Here is an 18263-nt window from a genome sequence, read left to right as displayed (position 1 = left end):
AATACTTGAATACAGTATCTGACTGACGCTGGGCTAGAAGTGTGTGCATAATACACACATACAAAGAGCTTTGATTTTATTTCACAACACGAAGATGATATCCTCAGCACACAACACTGGAAGAAACATGTCAAATAATCCGTACTGAAGTATACAAGTTAGTCCTGTTATTACACTATCTGGCTATAAAAGTGTTCATTGTGTATCTGGACTTACGTTTGTAATCCATCATATTACGTTTATTCAAGATTTCATTCAATTTTTAATAAATTAAATTCAGCGAAATCGTGTATGAACTGATGGGCAAATCACATCATCTCACTATGAAGTCGCCTTGAAACAAACATTTGTCATTGGAGATACAAAGTCTTCTGTCTTCCTATCACTGTATTGAAAGTTCTTTTCAGTTATGATATTTGCCATGACATGAAGTATTTTTTAAACTAAATCATCCATACACATGATAGATAGGGGAGAAAATGTGTGAACAGCTGATTGCTATTTCGGGCTTATTTACGTTACAAATACACATGTAATTTTAATCTCTGCATATAAAAAATTGTCCAGCATAGAGTACAGAAATACCATCGAATTTATGATTTATCATGTCTAGTGATGTTTTATCGGAAATTTCATGTTTTCATTCACCAAATTTCCAAATGACAAAACAAGCACACAAACTCCTTGCAGTCATGACCTTAACACGAGATGCTTTGTAAAGCAGTGCGCATGTAAAGGGAAGTAACTGCATGCCATATTGCATTGAACTGTTTTTGAGTATTGTAGCATTTCACTGCTGGGGGCATGTGTTCAAGGCGCAGAATATTTAAAGATTTTTATTGTTGAAACTAACAAATAAAACGAAACATACGGTGGACTTTATGATGATGCAGGTGGTGCCTGAGAACCAAGACTATTATTTTTTTTATCTTAGATATACAACTAAGCTTAGATAAATTATTAAACTTATCTTATCTCACACTAAGCATTTATCCCGCGGTTGAACGGTTGGGCGCAGCCTGTCTTAGACTAAAACCATGAGAAGTTCATGAGAAGGCTGGTTCAAACTATGTGCCAATCACATGATTGTTAGAATGTTCAGTGTCGTAAAGACAAGAACTTGTGAATGGGTGTGCAATAAAAGAAGTGAGAAACCCCTTTACGTTACTAGGACATCATGATATCTACTACACCAAATCAGAACCAGTTGGGACAGTGCGGTTTTCGTAGGGAGCCTTCAGTGCAGATCGAGAGATATCTGCAGGCTGTGATTGGAGGATATTCTGTAAGATTTTTATGTCTTTTAAATGTACATCCATCCAGTTATTAAAACTGACCATGTTTTTCTATATTTAGCACTGTCTTTTTCAACATGATGACTTATGCTGAATGTGACCACAGCTTTTTTCAAATTGGTGACATTTGGTGCGAAACTGGGGGTGGTGTGTTCAGCTCGCTGTACTCAGAAAAGGAACGGGCTGAGCTAGTCATTTTTTATGTTTTTATTGGTGCTCTAAGGCCAAACTGTGCACACACGTACAGGTAATAGCTGTTGAATGCTTAGTTATTTAAAAAAAATATATAACGTTACTATAGAAGTCTATGGGAAAACATTTGGTTGTGTGTAACCTGTACATGTGTCTTCATGTAGGACACCGTTTCAAGCACAACCGCGCAGCTTTGAACTAGGGAACCTATTCAGCTCCGATTCTAAGACAATCTGGAAGGGGTATCCAGTTAATTGGTTCTACAAGAAAAGCACACGCTATCTCTGAGGGAAAAAAGGGTGGGCCAGTTTGGCATCTTTTTTAAAGCTTCATCAAAGCTAACAAACACACCCGGATTGAATGAAGCATGCCAAGACGAGAATAGGAACAATCAACTTCAAACATCTACTGAGACATCACAGTCACAAGGCAGAGATGAGCAGGTAGAGGTTTGGGTCACAGTTAAAACGGACGTAAATTGTGGTGACTTCCATGTAGTGGACATAAGTCTCTAAAGATGAGTCTAGTTGCCCTCCAAAGGGGCACTCATTCTGCAATAATAATGAAACAACTGAAATTCTAATATTTATTTCTGTATACCGTATATGACCGCGGATAAGCCGACCCCGTAGATAAGCCGAGGTGTTAACTTGACCATTGAAATACGAAAGAAAATGATATGACCCGCAGATAAGCCGAACCAGGAAGTTAAAGCCAAAAAACACTGCCAAGTCGGACTGCAAGACATGTGCCGACTGACTGACTGATATAGAAGATTTAACGTGCGCTTTCCGACTGCGGCGTATTTCGCACACGGGCCTTTAGTGTATTCCGAGAAGGGTGAAAGTGGTGTGTGCATCGCAAGAGGGGGTTTTTAGTGGCTGCTTATGTTGATTTTTTTGAAATTTTTAAATTTGGAATAAATGCCGAGGTGGGTGGAGGAGGGAACTAAGGGAGCCGGGTGAGGTGGGTGTTTGTATGTTTATTGGATTTTGGATTGGTAGATTAATTAGTTTTTAGATGCGCTTAATTAGGTCTGTTTTGATTAGGAATATGCCTAGGGCCTTGAAGTTTTCTAGTTTATTTTGAGGGTTTAGTATTTCATCTAGAGTAGGAACCTTATTTAGATTTAGGTTGGTTTGTAGTGTGGTTCTGTGTGTTTGGGAGTGGGTGCAGTGGATGAGTGCGTTTTCTGTGGTTTCGGGTTGTTTGCAGTGGGGGCAGTTGCCTGTGGTGTGTCTTTTAAGTTGTTTTAGGTGGTTATTTAGGTTCGTGTGTCCTGTTTGGAGTTTTGTAATTAATCTGTCAATTTGTTTAGAGGGGTGTAGGATTTTAGGTTTGGCTAGTGGTTTTCTGAGCACTTTTTTTTTTGGCTATTTGAGTTTTGATATTGATTATGCCATTTTTTGATTATTTTTTGTTTGTTTACACTTTTAATTTCTGATTTTGAGATGGGTAGGTTTAGGCTTATTTCTGGTATTTTGAGAGATAATTTAGCAGCTTTATCGGCGCTTTCGTTGCCGTAAATTCCTACGTGGGCGGGGATCCACAAGAAGGTTATTTGTTTGCCTGCTTTTGTTAGGTCGTTGGAGCTTTAAGTATTTGGTTTATGAATTTAGGTCGTTTTTTGGTATTTTTGTTTTGGAGGGCTTGTAGTCCACTAAGGGAGTCAGTGAGAATTAGGATTTTTTTTGTTGTTTATAGATTGTTGGTTATGCAGGGCTGAGGCCATGCCCATAAGTTCGGCCGTGAATATAGATTGGTTGTTAGGGAGTCGGTAAGATTGTGTGGATATAACTGGTTGTGTGGTATGGACTCCGAAGCCTGTGTGGTTGGAGATCGGGTCTGAAGATCCGTCAGTGTAAATGTGACACCAATTTGGCCAATTTTCGTGTATGTATGCAAGTGTGGTGGTTTTAGCTATGTTTGGGTCGGTTTGTTTATTTATTTGGTTAGCTAGCGTTGTGTCTATTTGGGGTATTTTGAGTTTAGGGGTGAAGATATTTGATTTTTTGCAGTTTTGTTTAAGATTTTGAGTTTGGTGTTCATTGAGGTAGTTAGTTATTCTTTGGGATATTGGGGTGAGTAAGGGGTGTTTGCGAGCTAGAGCTTGGTTTCTTGGGCTAATGTTTTGGTTAAATAGGTTTTGGATGAGAGGGTTTGTTTGGGACGCGGCCCAGAAATTAAGGTTTAGATGTTCCCTGCGTAGATTTAGTGGCATTTCTCCTGTAAGGGCCTGAAGTGAGGTGTAGGAGGAGCCATGTTGGGTGCGTGCCGGTACCCGCAGATATTTATATCACTATTGTATGTTAATCCAATTGAATTAAATAAACTATGAACACATTGAATGACCATCACTTACTCACAGGCTTCTCCAGTTTATTAAACTAATCTCTCGAAAACAAAGGAATAAAGCCCCTACTCCAAACACGATCGCTAAGCACCCACAACTTGAAAATGTTTGTGTAAACAACATGACAATACCAATCGGCCCGTTATTATCAGTGCTCATTTCCTTGTCTACCGTGTTGCTTTTTAAACAACAGGAAGCAATCCCAGTGGTCACCGTTTGTGACGTCACAGGAAACAGCTGATCACATGTTTTTGCAAATGGTGAACGGAATAACTCGCCGATACAGTTGTTTATTTGCCTCTTTCAATAAAGGTAGACAATTGTTCACTATCAATTTATGAACTTTGCAAAACGTACGTAATAGCTATTGGCGATTTCATCTGTAGATTATATATTATAGCTGTGAATTACATATATTGTTACATGTAAAGATTGTGGAGTTCATGAAGAACGATAAACTTTGAACATTCAATTGAAAACTTATTATCGGAAGTAGTAACATGCATAACACTTTTTAAATAATGACAACATTGGTGTATAATAATAACTTTATTTATAATTTATAACAATAATGGCTCTAGTCGTGGCATCTTCCAAACTTTCGGGAAGTTGTAATCTATCGGACCGTCATTCAGGCGATGTTTCTGACAGATCATGATCTGAAAAATACTATCATGAAAGTGTATCCCATGGATAAGCTGACCCCTTTCTACAGAATCTTTTTTCTGGTCCTCAAAATTCGGCTTATACGCGGTCATATACGGTATATATGTTACATGATTCAGCCAAAGTAGGTACTCCTTATCATCAGATGCCCTGATGAGCTGCCATCAACTGCTGTGCAAGGACCAAAGGAATAAACAAGTGAAGGCCTTGGACATCTGATGAGCAACACCATCGTAGAGAGGGGATTAGAAGCAACAGGAAGAGGAAACCCATCAAAGGAGCAGGCTTTAAGAATTGTCTTGTGGAGCCAGAAGGAAACCGTAGTTCAGGAGACTGCAGTGTGGGTCGCCCAGGATAATGAGACAAAGAGTCACTTCAGGGAACATTGCAGCGTCATAGAAGCCTTCAGGTACACACATAGCTGGAACCAGACATAAGGCGATTGATTCATGCTCATGGAGCTGCAAAATCACTGCACGAGAAGGGATGTGAACAGCCAATCTGGTTGGCCCAATGCAGTGCAAGGGAGACTTTTCCAATGACATTGCCTCTCAAAACTGACTCTGCTAACGTCAAGAGCATGAAGTTCACTGACTTGTGCAGCTTTTGCTAGAGCGAGTAGAAAAAATGTTTTAAGGGTGACCTGCTCAAAATCCTTTTCCTCTAGAGGCTCATAGACCATTGAAGATAGATGCCATAAGATGATGTTAAGTTCCCAAACAGGTGGTCGATAATGGGATGATTGATCAGCAAGTCTGTAGGAACGAATGGGAGCCTGCAACTCTGCAACTGTGGACATCTTAAAGCCTGTAGTAGTGGTAATCACTGAATTAATTGCAGCAAGATAAGTAGCCAATATCAAACCTGTGAGCTTCCATGTAGGCCGTAAGAGCTGCAAATACTCCATAGATTGTGTGTTACAATACCCGTCAAGGGCTTTCCACTTATGATCATATGAGACCTTAGTTGAATTGCGATGAGCTGGTCATAGTCTTGGCTACCCTTTTGGAATACCCATTTGCCACGGGGGACTTTGGGGGTTTAGCCAAGCGCAAAAATGGAGGGTCTTTTCGCAGCGGTATACAATGGACCTGAAGATGGAGAACGTGAGCTCCCCAGCCCAGGGTTGAGGCATCGATGAACAAGTGGTGGGTCAGTATGAAAGGCTTCAAAGAAAGTCCACAACAAACATCCAACTCCTGAAGCTACAACTGGAGATGTTGGTGTAATGACAACTGGAGACAGATCAGGACGTTGCAGATGTCTTCCAGTAGGAAACACTGGAAGCACTGGATTGGGTGTAGTTGGAGTTGGCCTCTCTGGGTGAGTGCTTGTGCTGACGTCAACAGACCCAGGAGCTGCTGTCTTTGTCGAAGATGTAGCTACGGCACTAAACTTTGTATTTTCAACCACCTGTCCTTGGGATGAACATCTTGCCCAACTCAGTGTTGAAGAGAGCTCCCATGAACTGCAGATGTTGAGTGGGAATGGTCTCGGACTTCAATATGTTAATCAGCCAACCCAGCTGTAGAAGTAGCTTCTGAGTTAACTCGAGGTGCACAACAAGAGTTGCTTGATCTGCATGGGCTTGAATGCAGTCGTCGATGAATGCTTCGAATATAATTCCTCGACAGTGAAGGAACTGCGCGATCAGGTTCGTAATGTGAGTGAAAAGCTACAGGGACATGGAAAATACAAACAGGAATACCTTCCACTGTTAATGAAGGCCTTGGAAAATGAACATGAGGTAATGGCGGTGCTCCCAATGAATTGGTACGTGAAGATGAGCATCTTGCAGGTCTAGGCTGACCATGAAGTCCCCTGGGCAAATGATCGATCGTATGTAGCAGCACGATGGAAATCATGCGAAAATGAGGCAGATGTTCGAGGTACTGCAGATTCTGTGGTATCTGGACTGGGACCTCGACAATCTATGGCATGTCTACTGTGCATTTTTGACACTTGCAAATGTAATTCTTGAAATCTTCCTGAGAGAGAATAGAGCACAGGTTTGCACAGGCCACGACAGTCACAGCACAAAGTATGTGGATCAATGGTGTATTCGTCGGAGGAAGATAAAAAAAAAGAATATATACTCTAAAAACTCAAGACATGTCTCCACACTGTGATGATGTTTGTTTGTTTGTTGTTTAACACCACACTCAGCAATATTCCAGCTATATGACAGCCATCTGTAAATAATCGAGTCTGGACCAGACAATCCAGTGATTGATATCATGAGGATAGATCCAGGCAATTGGGATCGATGACTTGCATCAACCAAGCCAGCGGGCTGACCACACGATCCCGTTAGTCGCCTCTTACGACAAGCATAGTCGCCTTTTATGGCAAGCATGGGTTGCTGAAGATCTATTCTACCCCATATCTTCACGGGTACACTGTAGGGATGAGAAAGAGAATGATGTGGCAGGTTATGTCAGGTGATCAGGTCTTTTTGATCATAGGATTACAAGTGCATGACCCATTTGATAAGGTGGTGATCATGGGGATGCTGGGATGTGGTCGGCGAAATGTTTTTTTGAAGGTGGAAACTTTGTTCTAGAGTGTTTCCACACCAGGATCGAAAGGGAAAGGAAGATTTGCTAATTGTGAGATAGGACAAGTTTAAAAGTTACAATTTTGAATACACTAAAGAATTTCTTTTCCAATTTGCCTGCCAGGGGCATAATCTATCATCTTATCTAAATCCCTGTTTTCTTTATCATGATTATTACAAACATGTTACAAATTCTTTAAAAACTCATCACCATGGCAAATCTGGAACCCTTCAAATTGACCACATTGCACACAGCTCCAATTTGACATGCCATACAGTGGAGAAAAACTGTCGTACTGTTTGGAGTGACACTTACCGTAGAGTCTGGTCATCACTCCCTGTGGCAAAGATGGGTTTCCTGGGATGAACGGTCAAGGCCCATAACTCTCCCTCTGCATGTCCCTGCACAAGGCACTGTGGCTTGTCTCTATCCTTCACCTGCATCTCGAATACCTCACTGTCCTGGGTCCCCACCAGTGCCCTGTCTCCACGCCAACAGATGCTCCTGATGCAGATACCTACAGAATCACACAATATTTTGAAAAAGGGCAAGTAACTTGCTCACTGATTATCATTATTTTTTTTATCATTTATCATTTGTACAAACAAGTGAGCATGGTCAGTTTCTCTTGACAGTTACTGCAAGTGCAGAAGAATTAAATCAGTTAGGCCATAGCAGTCACCATACCAGTAGATATTACAAAGTTGCAAATAGATTTAACACAGAACACACAACAATACCTTTGTAGCCTTCAGGTGCATTCACAAGGTTGACCGAGGTGATTGGCTTGAAGTCTGGGTCCCAGAATTTGGCCACACCATCTTTTCCTCCCGATGAGTATCCCTCTTCTGACATGTCCAGAGTGTAAACAGGGCCCTGGACATAGGTCAAGGACTTTCAAAATATGTACTACTGAACACAAATTACTCCCAAATTCCTCATCAATTATTGATAATGGGAAATAATACTCATATTTATTAATTATGGTTCAAGGTTTTATTACGAAATAAAAAACATTTTTCACTTTTTGAAGACATTTAGAAATAATATATATATAATTTTAATGGAAAACATACATTATGTACACCAGCAATAACTCGATCCAGAGTATTGCCTCTGAAGACATAGATGTCTCCACTCAATGTTCCAGCGTAAGTCTGACTGTCGGGTCCGAAGGCAAGGCACATCATGGTTTGAATCTCCCCAACTTTACCAAATACGCCCTTCTTAGCAGTGAGAGCATTGCCACACAGAGACCAGAACTTGATGTGCTTCACACCGCATGAGACAATGGTGTTGTCTTGGAATGGGTGAAACTGGACATCAAACACCTGCACAGAGTGTGAGTAGGGTTGAACAACATTTGATTAGCATGGTTATAGATGATCATGATCATAGGTTCCAATTCATGTTAACAAAGTTATAACTAATGTGATGGCTTTCCAGTAGTGACTTGTATTCTACTGATAACAGGATCAGTAAAGAGAAAGAGCACTTATTTTCTACATTGAATGCAATGTTACAATAAAATCTTAAAATGCCTGTGAAATAAGTGCTGTAAAACTCCAAATTTAGAACAAAATAACAAGATCTTCCCAGTTTGCCTGCTAATAGCATCTAGTTCAGAATCCTACATAAATCCCTGCGAATGCTGACTCAGCAATATTCCAGCTACTGGTATATAAATCATGGTGGCGGCCTGCAAATACTCAAGTCTGGACCAGACACTGTCAGGGTCCAATGACACAGAGTCTAACCACTTGATATATTTAGTAGCCTCGTACGACCAGCATTGCTGGCTGGGAACCTATTCCAACCCAGAATCCTAATGGGGTGTGTGAAGAAACACAAAAGTGAAGCAGGTTTTAGTTTCTTGCCATTTCGGTGAAACCCCAAGTATGGGTTGATGCTGACAAACCTAGAAACTTTATCACAGAGAATCTTTGATCTAAAAACACAATCATAGGTTTCTGGTATGCCTCAGTGACACACAGTGAAGTGTCATGTTACACGACCGGACCACCTGTGCCCCATGACTACTCAGATAGTTGACTTGTCATCATGGTCATGGTCAGGAGCAACCTGACATAAAACTTCAGGATGCAATGAAACTTTGTCATGAAATTTGCTACTGTATTTCAAATTGACCCTGCATTGAAATGACAGATGTAGATTCTTTTGCCTTAGCCACACTGCAAATGCATCGATGAAAAACCTGATCATCTTGAGCTCATATAAATAAATCTTTCATCATGTTCAAAGTCTTGTCAAATATAAGTGTATGTAGAGTCTTTTACTTTGTCGGAGTGACCTCTGACAGTAGATATGATTTTCCCTTTCCTCCAATCCCAGACATTGATGGTGGCATGCTGGTCCATCCCCACCGACACCAGCCTCTAAAACATAGAAACATGACAATCAGCATACACAGTGCAGTATAAAAGTTTCAAGAAAACCTGTATCTAGGAGACACCAAGAATAAACTTCACATATACCAATGTGGGCAATCCAATCTGGGTGACCAGTGAATGCATTAATCATCTGGTAACTTCTATCAAACAATGATAATTTTGATATCGGCAAAACTAAAAAAATCAAGTTTCCACCCTTGCTGAACTAGGCTGGAATTCCTGGGCTCGATCCTAGCACCACCAGTGGCTATTACCAGTTATGTCCCTTGTAAGCCTCTCCCATTGACCAATCAGATTCCACCTCTCATACAACTTGCATTTGCTTTAAACAAAATGGTGGCACCCAGTCAGGACGATCTGATCTATAATCAAGATCTATATTGTGATAAAACGTGTCTAACATCGAGAAATGCATCAAATCATGTGAGCACCTTGATTAAAAACATGAAAAGATTTGGAAAATATCTGCTGACAACTAGCTGGCGATGCACATGTTTTGCAAATCCTGCAATTGACCAATATCTGCATGACAGTTTACGAACCAGATTTCAATTTTGTTGCGCGATTTTGATTGGACTATGCATAGACTCATTAGTCCAGCCAAAATATAACTCCACAATACCAGCCTAGTTCGACAAGGGTGGAAACTGGACTTTTATAGAAAGTTAACTCTCAGTTAACTGCCTCAGGAAGATGGGCCTCAAAAGAAACTTATTAACCTGTTGGAATGTATTATACAAAGGATGCAAATAAAACACATGACAGTAAAACCTCATCAATGCTCTCCTGTTAATTTAAGATAATACCCTGAACTCCCCACTATTGTAAGTCAAGGTATAGCCCTGCATTTATCATGCTTATAATTTCATATACTTGAGCCTGGTAAGTTGACATATCATTGATCGTTCCAAGTTATTCATGTTATTAAGTAATGAGGAGTAACTATGGTAACAAAACTTTGATCTGATATAAGTTACCCTGCTAACATGATACATTGCCACAACACAGACCTAACACAATAACCCTTCTGAATCATTGTGACACCGGAGTGGAGTCGAAAATATTTAGTTATCAATTATCATTGGTTATACTAGCATTCCACATAAACTAAACTGAAGTCACTTGAAATTGAAAACAATTAGGTTTGTCATTTTAACAAATATATCCCTAATAGGAAGCTGAAAGATAATGGCACATGTATGTGGAAAGATTGACACAACTAAAGGCTCACACTTCCATCCTTGTCAAACCCCATTGCAGACACCCCATGTTGATGTCCTTCCTTGAGTATTGACACTGTATCAGTTGAAGCTGTGTCCCACACACAGATGTAGGGACTCTTGCCTATCTGACCCGTCGCAACCAGTGTGCGATCAGGGTGGAGTGCCAAGCTGGAAAATAAACTCAACATGTAAGTGATGTTCTGACAAAACTTAAGACCAATAATTGCTGTTTACTTTAACAATGAGGACAGAACGAAGTCATATCCAAACGTCAAGTATAACATAATGTTGATAACCAGCTGACAACATACTAGTGAATTGTTTCAACAACAAAAGTAAAGTTAGCAGATCCAGGGATCATACGTGTCATGCCATATTGACAAGTACTGCAATGCATAGGTAAATCCACACATCTACATCATGTACATGTCATAACATGTAAACATGAACAGCTAAATGTATAAATTTACTTTTCAAAGTGTATTTTCATTATTTTGGCAAAATGTTTAAGCAAAATGACCAACATAAACTTTGAAATATCAAACTATCACAGGCCTAGCATGAAAAAATTTTGCAAAATAGTTAATAAGTTTTCATGTGTTATTGCCGGTAGGCCCAGGCTTAGTGTAGATGTCAACACATTATTATGCTTCAGGCTAGCCTATCACTAGGGAATTATTGATCAGTGCAGCCAAGAATAACATGAAATCAGTTTGCACATGAACCACAAACCCACAGACAATACTCCTTCAAATAAAGTCCGTGATTCTTGCCAAGAGTGTGTATCTGTGCATACCTGACAATATCGTCATCGTGTCCCAAGAAAAACCTCTGCTTGTGTTCTCTCACGTTGTACACGATGCCAACGCCGGCAACGAAGTAAACAATGTCCTTGTTTCCCGTGTAAAAAAGGTTATTGCGACATTGGTGGCCTCTGTAGCCATACACCCACTGAAGTCTCAGTTGAGACGTCGGGGCTGTCTTGTCAGCCATGATTCCTGGTGAAAATTATTGACAGATCGTACACTTTCAGACGTGTTTCAACGAGCCATTTCTACCGCCACAAGAATATTTCTACTGTACGCATGCGTGGTGTTATTTTTAGCAGACGGTTACTTCCGGGAACCTGTTTTGTTATAAACTATTTACCTAACACTCACATTTCTGTCATACCTCGCTGAGCAGAAGTCTAGTGATTATGTGTCAAATAAACAGTCTTTTCCGAAAGTGTTGGTTGGGAGAGAAGACAGACATACGTTTTTTTAAGGAAGAAGCATGCGACAACAGACATTTCATTTCATTGGACTTATCTTTATATCATTTGTTTTATGGACGAAAATCATACCCGTGTGAAATGCGATAGGACATTTCGCTGAAGTGCACCGAAATAATAGAAATACAATATCATGTGTAAATATATACGACCAAGACCAAAGTGGCACCATTATAAATATAAAAGTGTACATTTGTGTTCCCGCTCAGCGGTGCCCATTTCCAGTATCTAGGTTGAGTCGCTTAAATGTGTGAAAACCCTGCCAACCCACGGGTGAACGACATCATAAAAAGCATGTGTTAGGAGTGTGAAAACGTTAAATTGTTTTACAAACCCAAAGGCAAAATGGCCACATTCTAATATGGAAGTAAATATTGTGTATGTTTTATATCTTAAGGCAAATAAATAGAAACTAATACAATGTATACTTTATATCTATACAATAAACAAATAAGATAAAACATTATAATCCCAAGGTAAATTCAGTTCATACTGCACAGTTGATTAGCACTAAAATACGGAAAAAGAAAAATGATACCTTAAAATATGTACCTGAGAAGATTAGACACTTATTAATATAACCACAATTAAGAACATGTAGACAATTGGACATTATGGAAGTGACGACATGGAATGGTATTTAAAAGTAAATGCAGGAATATACGTTCATAGAAGAGAAGACCCGTGAAGATCCGGGGTAGAATATTATAGGTCTTCAAAAACCCATGCTTACCGTAAACTGTGACTATGCTTGTCGTAAGAGGCGACTAACGGGATCGGGTGGACAGGCTCGCTGACTTGCTTGATGCATGTCATTGTATCCCAGCTGCGTGGATCGATGCTCATGATGTCAATTACTGGATTGTCTGGTCCAGACTCGATTATTTACAGACCGCCGTCATATAGCTGGAATATTTCTGAGTGCGACGTTAACAACAAACCAAACCAAACCAAATCATAGAAAAGAAAAACTATAAATCATTAAACTATCTGTTCAGTCTGTCATTACTAATCAGTGTTGTGAACGTTGACCAACTTAAAATATGTTGCAGTCTGCTCGAAAGAAACCATATCATTAAAGAAAGAAAAAATAAATTCTCATCCGAGAGCCACTTGAGAGCGTGAACGAGGAATACTTGTCGGAAGGAAAGTATAACAATCCGAAAGTAGGAAATGCAAACACTCTTTTCAGCAAGGCACGCTGTTTCGGTTTTCTACTCCCTTTTTTTATACCCGAAGGTGACGTTGAATAGAGATGTCAGATTTTGCAGTCCTGATTACAGAAGCGAAAGTTGAAGAATTGCACAGAGTATATAGAAATGCAAAGAATGCGTTTCTTTGCTTTACGAGACTTGCTGACCCGAGTTGGGTTGTGTCGGTAACCGATGGTGTAGATGTATGGAGACTGGAGCTCGACTATGACGAGTTAGATTCACACAGAGATCTAAGCGGTGTCAATACTATGAGTGCCTTCTTGACTAAATTTAGGTAATGAGTATAACGATGTCATGTACATAATTTCTATTCTATTCCAGATTTTCATATGATATTCTAGGTCGATTTACCAGGGTTACGGTAACGGTTACGATGGGCGCTAGTAAAGCGGCATTTGCTGTTAAAAAAAGTACAGGATACTCGGAAAAAGCATAAAGTTCCAAAATTGTAAGAGATGTTAGGTTCTAGTAAAAGTTTATGATAATAATGTACGAATTGGAAGCACATTATAACCGGTAGGGGGGCACGGTTTGCGCAGTCGCCTAAGACGCCGCAATTCGAAGTCCAGTTGTGTCCCTTGGGCACTCCAGAAACCTATGATTGTGGGTTTGAATCCCGATTCGCCCAGGTTATGGTTCTAGGTTTGTCAGCACCATACCCATGCTCGTGGGTTTCAACAAAGGGGTAAACATCTAAGACCTGCATCTCTTCAGGCTTTCCTCCCACATTAACGTGATACGCTGTGATATAACTGAAATACTGTTAAAAGCGGCCTTAAACACAACTCCCTCACTCACTACAACTGGTAGTGAAGTATGACAGTAGATGTTATGAGCACCAATGATTTGAAGGTAGAATGGGAAATTCAAAGTTGACATTTTGTGAGTAATACCTCCACAATATGTCAAATATTCATTCACTTGATGAGGCATACTGTGTTATGACTCTCACAACGGTGATTTGAGTGAGTCTGTCCCACTCCTTTTGCAGCACTTGGCCAAGTTAAGACCGTGTGGCCCGTGTTTAATCCCTATCATGTCCCAGTCATGCTCAATTGGGGGAAGGTCTGGGTTTCATGCTGGTCATGGCATTCTATGGATGTTGTGCTGTTGAAGGTGAGCATTGACAATTCTTGCATGGTGAGCACTGAAAGACCAAACGTTGACCCACAAGTCTTGCAAACAGGACAACAAAGGGTGTTAGTATGTTGTCCGAATAGTACTGTTCAGGGACCCTTCCTTGTACAATATGGAGTTGGATTCGTTAAGTTATAGTGATGCCACACCATACCATAACCGATCCACCACCAAATCTGTCATGAGTTCTCAGGTTTACATTGGTTTGACGTTCATTTTCAACGTCACCAGACTCTACCACACCTAGCAAGGAAGTGCAAAGTGAATCGGGACTCATAACATGGCACGTGACCAGCGACGGTTACCCTGTTTGACCATTGATGTCTGTTGGCAATATTACAGTTTGTAAGATTTGCACAGCAAGCAGCTTATCTCCATGCTTGTAGACAATTTCTAATCATCTGACCCGTAACTTGTACTCAGTGGCCTGATGAGTTTACAGCAATTTGAATCACCGTTTGAACTTGATTTTGTACAGCCCAATTTCGGATCAATCAATCCTGTATTTCTTGTCGTTGACCTCGGACACCCGGAATGGGGTCGATCGTTAATATTTTGGGTTTGTTAGTACCTGTTCCATAGTCTGCTAGTCACAGACTTGGATACATTGAACATATTGGACACTGAACACTGCCAGTTTCCAGCATCCCAAAAGCCCATGGATGCTCCAGGGATTGCTGACGCTGAATTGCTAGTTCACAAACAATGAATGAATTCAAGTAAATCACAACTGTAAAAGCAGAACCCATAAGATTGACAGAAATAATGGTCCACTGGGATCAACCTTCCTTGAAAGTGTCAAAATCACGAATGACACCCTACGCACGTGTGATGCTACTGCATGAGGCAGGTGCAGTCTATAGGATTTGTTTTGATGCCTCCAAGGTCTAGTGGTAGAGTGTCTGCCCGGAGAGAGTAAGGTCCAGGGTTTGATCCCCAGCCGCATCATACCAAAAGACGTGAAAAGATGGTTCTTGTTGTTACCCTGCCTTGTGTTCGGCATCCAGGGGCTAAAAAAAGGACAGGTCGGAGGAGTCAGTGTACTGAGAGTGATGTGTTCACATTAAAATGTGACATGGTATCTCAGTGGGCTAGCTCTATAAATCGGCATCAGTCCGGACTAGCCATGCAGACACACAAACACGCAGACACAAACACACACATATGCAAGCACGTCGCTATATAAGTGCAATTCTTGGACGCGACATTAAACCCCACTTCACCTCACCTCGAAAAATTTTGCTTCCGAGGATTAACCTTATTTTTTAGCAGTGATGTATTTTATTGAAACCTTGATCCAAATGAAAGTTACCCTGCCTGGCACTCGACATTAAGGGGCTAAAAAAAAAGGACTGGAGTCAGTGTACTGTGTCTGAGTGAGGTATTCATGTTAAAATGCGGCATGGTATATCAGTGGGCTAGCTCTATAAAATGGCACTAGTCAGGACAAATAAAACCGTGCACACACACACACAATTTAACCTCACCTCACCATTTGTGAAATACCATAAATCATTTACATGAACATTTAAGAATTCCGTTACATAAAAACAAAATGTTTTATATATCATAATCTTATCCAGAGATTTAAGGAAACGTTCCTGGATTTGACAATATTTCTACTGAGACATCTAGTTTTACTGAGACATTGATTTTAGTTGCAAAGTCAGTTTGTTTAATTTATGATATATATTTTCAGAGATGGGTTTGCATCAGGGAATCTGTCCGTTTCAAGAAGTGGCACAAAAGTGACATTGACAGTGGGAACTGGAGCTTCAGCCTTCACCTTTGATCTCTATGAAACTAAGGCAGCAGATAAAAGGACTGAACTTCAGACAGTTCTATTCCGTTTGGCTGACCAAGCAACTGACCTTGATTCGCAACTAAATGCTGCAAATGTGCAAATTACAAATCTCAAAGCACAGAAGAAAGCAGGTGGAGATAGGAGTGCTCTGTTCGATCTTGGACCCAAGAAAGGAGCAAATCCAGCAAAGGCAAAGCCAAAGAAAACAGGCATGAGTGTGCTAAACCCAACCAGTCGGAAACGAAAAGCTGCAAAAGGAGTTGAATTTGATTAGGATCTTGAAGAAGTTTCTATCTGTATTTTTTAAGTCATTGTCATGTTCTGAATGTCTTAATCGGTTTAGGAATGTATTTTAGGGCTGGGACAGGTAACTCACGTCAGATGTGTACTGAGTAGGACCGGAGTAGGTACCCACAAGACTACCTCGAACCGTGGTTAGTCATATGATATATTGTTTTGTGACAAAAAATCACTGTGGTTACTGTACAAGTCACAAATGTTAGCATTTCTTTCTGACTATGCACACATTCCTTCTGACTTTTATATGTTTGAGTTAAGATAAAGTTTAAGTGAACTTTGCATTTTAAATGTGTATCTTAATACTTTTTGCCAAGGCTCCAGTAAAACAATTTGAATAACATATATGGTCCCAACTTGAGACCTGAGCACAGATGTAAGTTTCACATCAATTTGGGAATTCACTGTTAGTGAATGCAGTGGGGACAGCTTCAAATCCCATCACAGGACGCTGAAATCCAAAGGCAGCTACATGAATGTTTAGGAACACAGGACAATTTTAAAACATATGCAATATAACAGGGAAAATAATCCTGTTTCAAATTTGTTTTGTTTCTGCAGTTTGAAACTAGCAAGCAACTCTTCTGGACAGGTTTAGTGGCAGTCAACCCCACCTGGTCTTGTGATTGTGTCAGACTAAGTTTCTAGTTTCCATTAGATAGCATTGCATAAAGTTTGACCAGCCATTGGGTCTATATACAACTGGGTTGTAAATGGTACCTGTTGAAGGAAGATATGTCTTGTATGAGATTTGCTTCTGGTAGTTCTGAATTCTAGGAATAATTTTTATGATTTAGAATATCCTACGGGAGTAGCATTTGCAATTATTTAGTAATCATAACATACATAGTAATCATAACTGAGAATCAGAGTGATTGAAATGTTGACATTCCCTTTATTTGAATGTACCAGTAATAAAACATTTGTTCCTGGTTCTATTACATTGTATTGTGTTTCATGAAGTGTGGTTCCCACCAATATCTTTCAAGTAACAGTAGAAGTTAAACTTACCAAGTACATACCATCTCCTTGGCATATCTAAGTATGTTTGAAGAGGCAGAGACACTAGAGAATGAAATATCTTTTTAATTGAACCACATAAAGTCAAATGGATTCGGCACAAGTTCGCACTGTTTGCTCTTACGACATACACAAAGACATGTACTTACTAATGAAATAAACTTGCCGTGAGCATTTTCAGAAGTATCCTTATGACCGAGCTGACACAGTTATCAAACATTGTACATTATGACATTACAAGCATTCTGGAGAATTGCAAGAATCTGTACTGTATTGTGCATGTGATAAGGTTCTGGTCAAACAGCCTTGTCTAATCACCATCATCTTCCCTTAGGCAAGAGAGTTAACTGACTTTAAAAGTCCAGTTTCCACCCTTGCCGAACTAGGCTGGTATTATGGAGTTACATTTTGTCTGGACTAACGAGTCTATGCATAGTCCAATCAAAATCGCGCACCGAAATCAAAATCCGGTTCGTAAAGTGTGGTGCAGATTTCGATCGATTGCAGGATTTGCAAAACGTGCACCGCCAACTGGTTGTCAGCAGATATTTTCTAAATCCTTTCATGTTTTTAATCAAGCTGACTGGGCGCCACCATTTTGTGTGAAGCAAACGCAAGTGATACGAGAGGTGGAATCTGATTGGTCCACAGGAGAAGTTTAGAAGGGACATAATTGGTAATAGCCACTGGTGGCGCAACGATCGAGCCCAGTAATTCCAGCCAAGTTCGGCAAGGGTGGAAACTGGACTTTAAAGTCAGTTAACTCTCTTGCCTCGGGAAGATGAATCACCATCGACATACTAACTAGTAGGATTGGGGA

At 40.2% G+C, this 18263-nt stretch overlaps 2 protein-coding genes across 3 annotated transcripts in view; one reads left to right on the top strand and one right to left on the bottom strand.

Moving 5' to 3' along the window:
* The window catches only part of LOC124119899 (echinoderm microtubule-associated protein-like 6), a 48069-nt gene extending 36302 nt beyond the window's left edge, over positions 1–11767 (bottom strand). For both annotated transcript variants that reach the window (XM_046482568.2, XM_046482577.2), the window contains exons 1-6: positions 11495–11767; positions 10707–10866; positions 9362–9460; positions 8141–8395; positions 7805–7940; positions 7380–7581 (exon numbers count right to left, since the gene is read on the bottom strand). In XM_046482568.2, the coding sequence (XP_046338524.1) occupies positions 7380–7581; positions 7805–7940; positions 8141–8395; positions 9362–9460; positions 10707–10866; positions 11495–11691 (1049 nt within the window). In that variant the 5' untranslated portion in view covers positions 11692–11767. The remainder of the gene's footprint in view (positions 1–7379; positions 7582–7804; positions 7941–8140; positions 8396–9361; positions 9461–10706; positions 10867–11494) is intronic.
* Positions 11768–13118: 1351 nt separating this feature from the next.
* Positions 13119–17361, top strand: LOC124119924. Its single transcript, XM_046482599.2, has 2 exons — positions 13119–13459; positions 16022–17361. The coding sequence occupies exons 1-2, from the start codon at positions 13227–13229 to the stop codon at positions 16398–16400; spliced, it is 612 nt and encodes a 203-aa protein (XP_046338555.1). The 5' UTR covers positions 13119–13226; the 3' UTR covers positions 16401–17361.
* Positions 17362–18263: the final 902 nt, after the last annotated feature.

The sequence above is a fragment of the Haliotis rufescens genome, unplaced genomic scaffold (genome assembly GCF_023055435.1).
Source record: "Haliotis rufescens isolate VD_foot unplaced genomic scaffold, xgHalRufe1.0.p SCAF_3, whole genome shotgun sequence".
Classification (NCBI taxonomy): Eukaryota; Metazoa; Mollusca; class Gastropoda; order Lepetellida; family Haliotidae; genus Haliotis; species Haliotis rufescens.
This window is presented reverse-complemented; position numbering and strand designations above follow the sequence as displayed.

What these genes read in the sequence shown, in the direction of transcription:
- LOC124119924 (XM_046482599.2), top strand. Translation starts at nt 13,227, where the DNA reads ATGTCAGATTTTGCAGTCCTGATTACAGAAGCGAAAGTTGAAGAATTG. An exon ending in GCCTTCTTGACTAAATTTAG is followed by an intron (nt 13,460 to 16,021) that starts GTAATGAGTATA and finishes ATATATTTTCAG; the next exon opens with AGATGGGTTTGCATCAGGGA.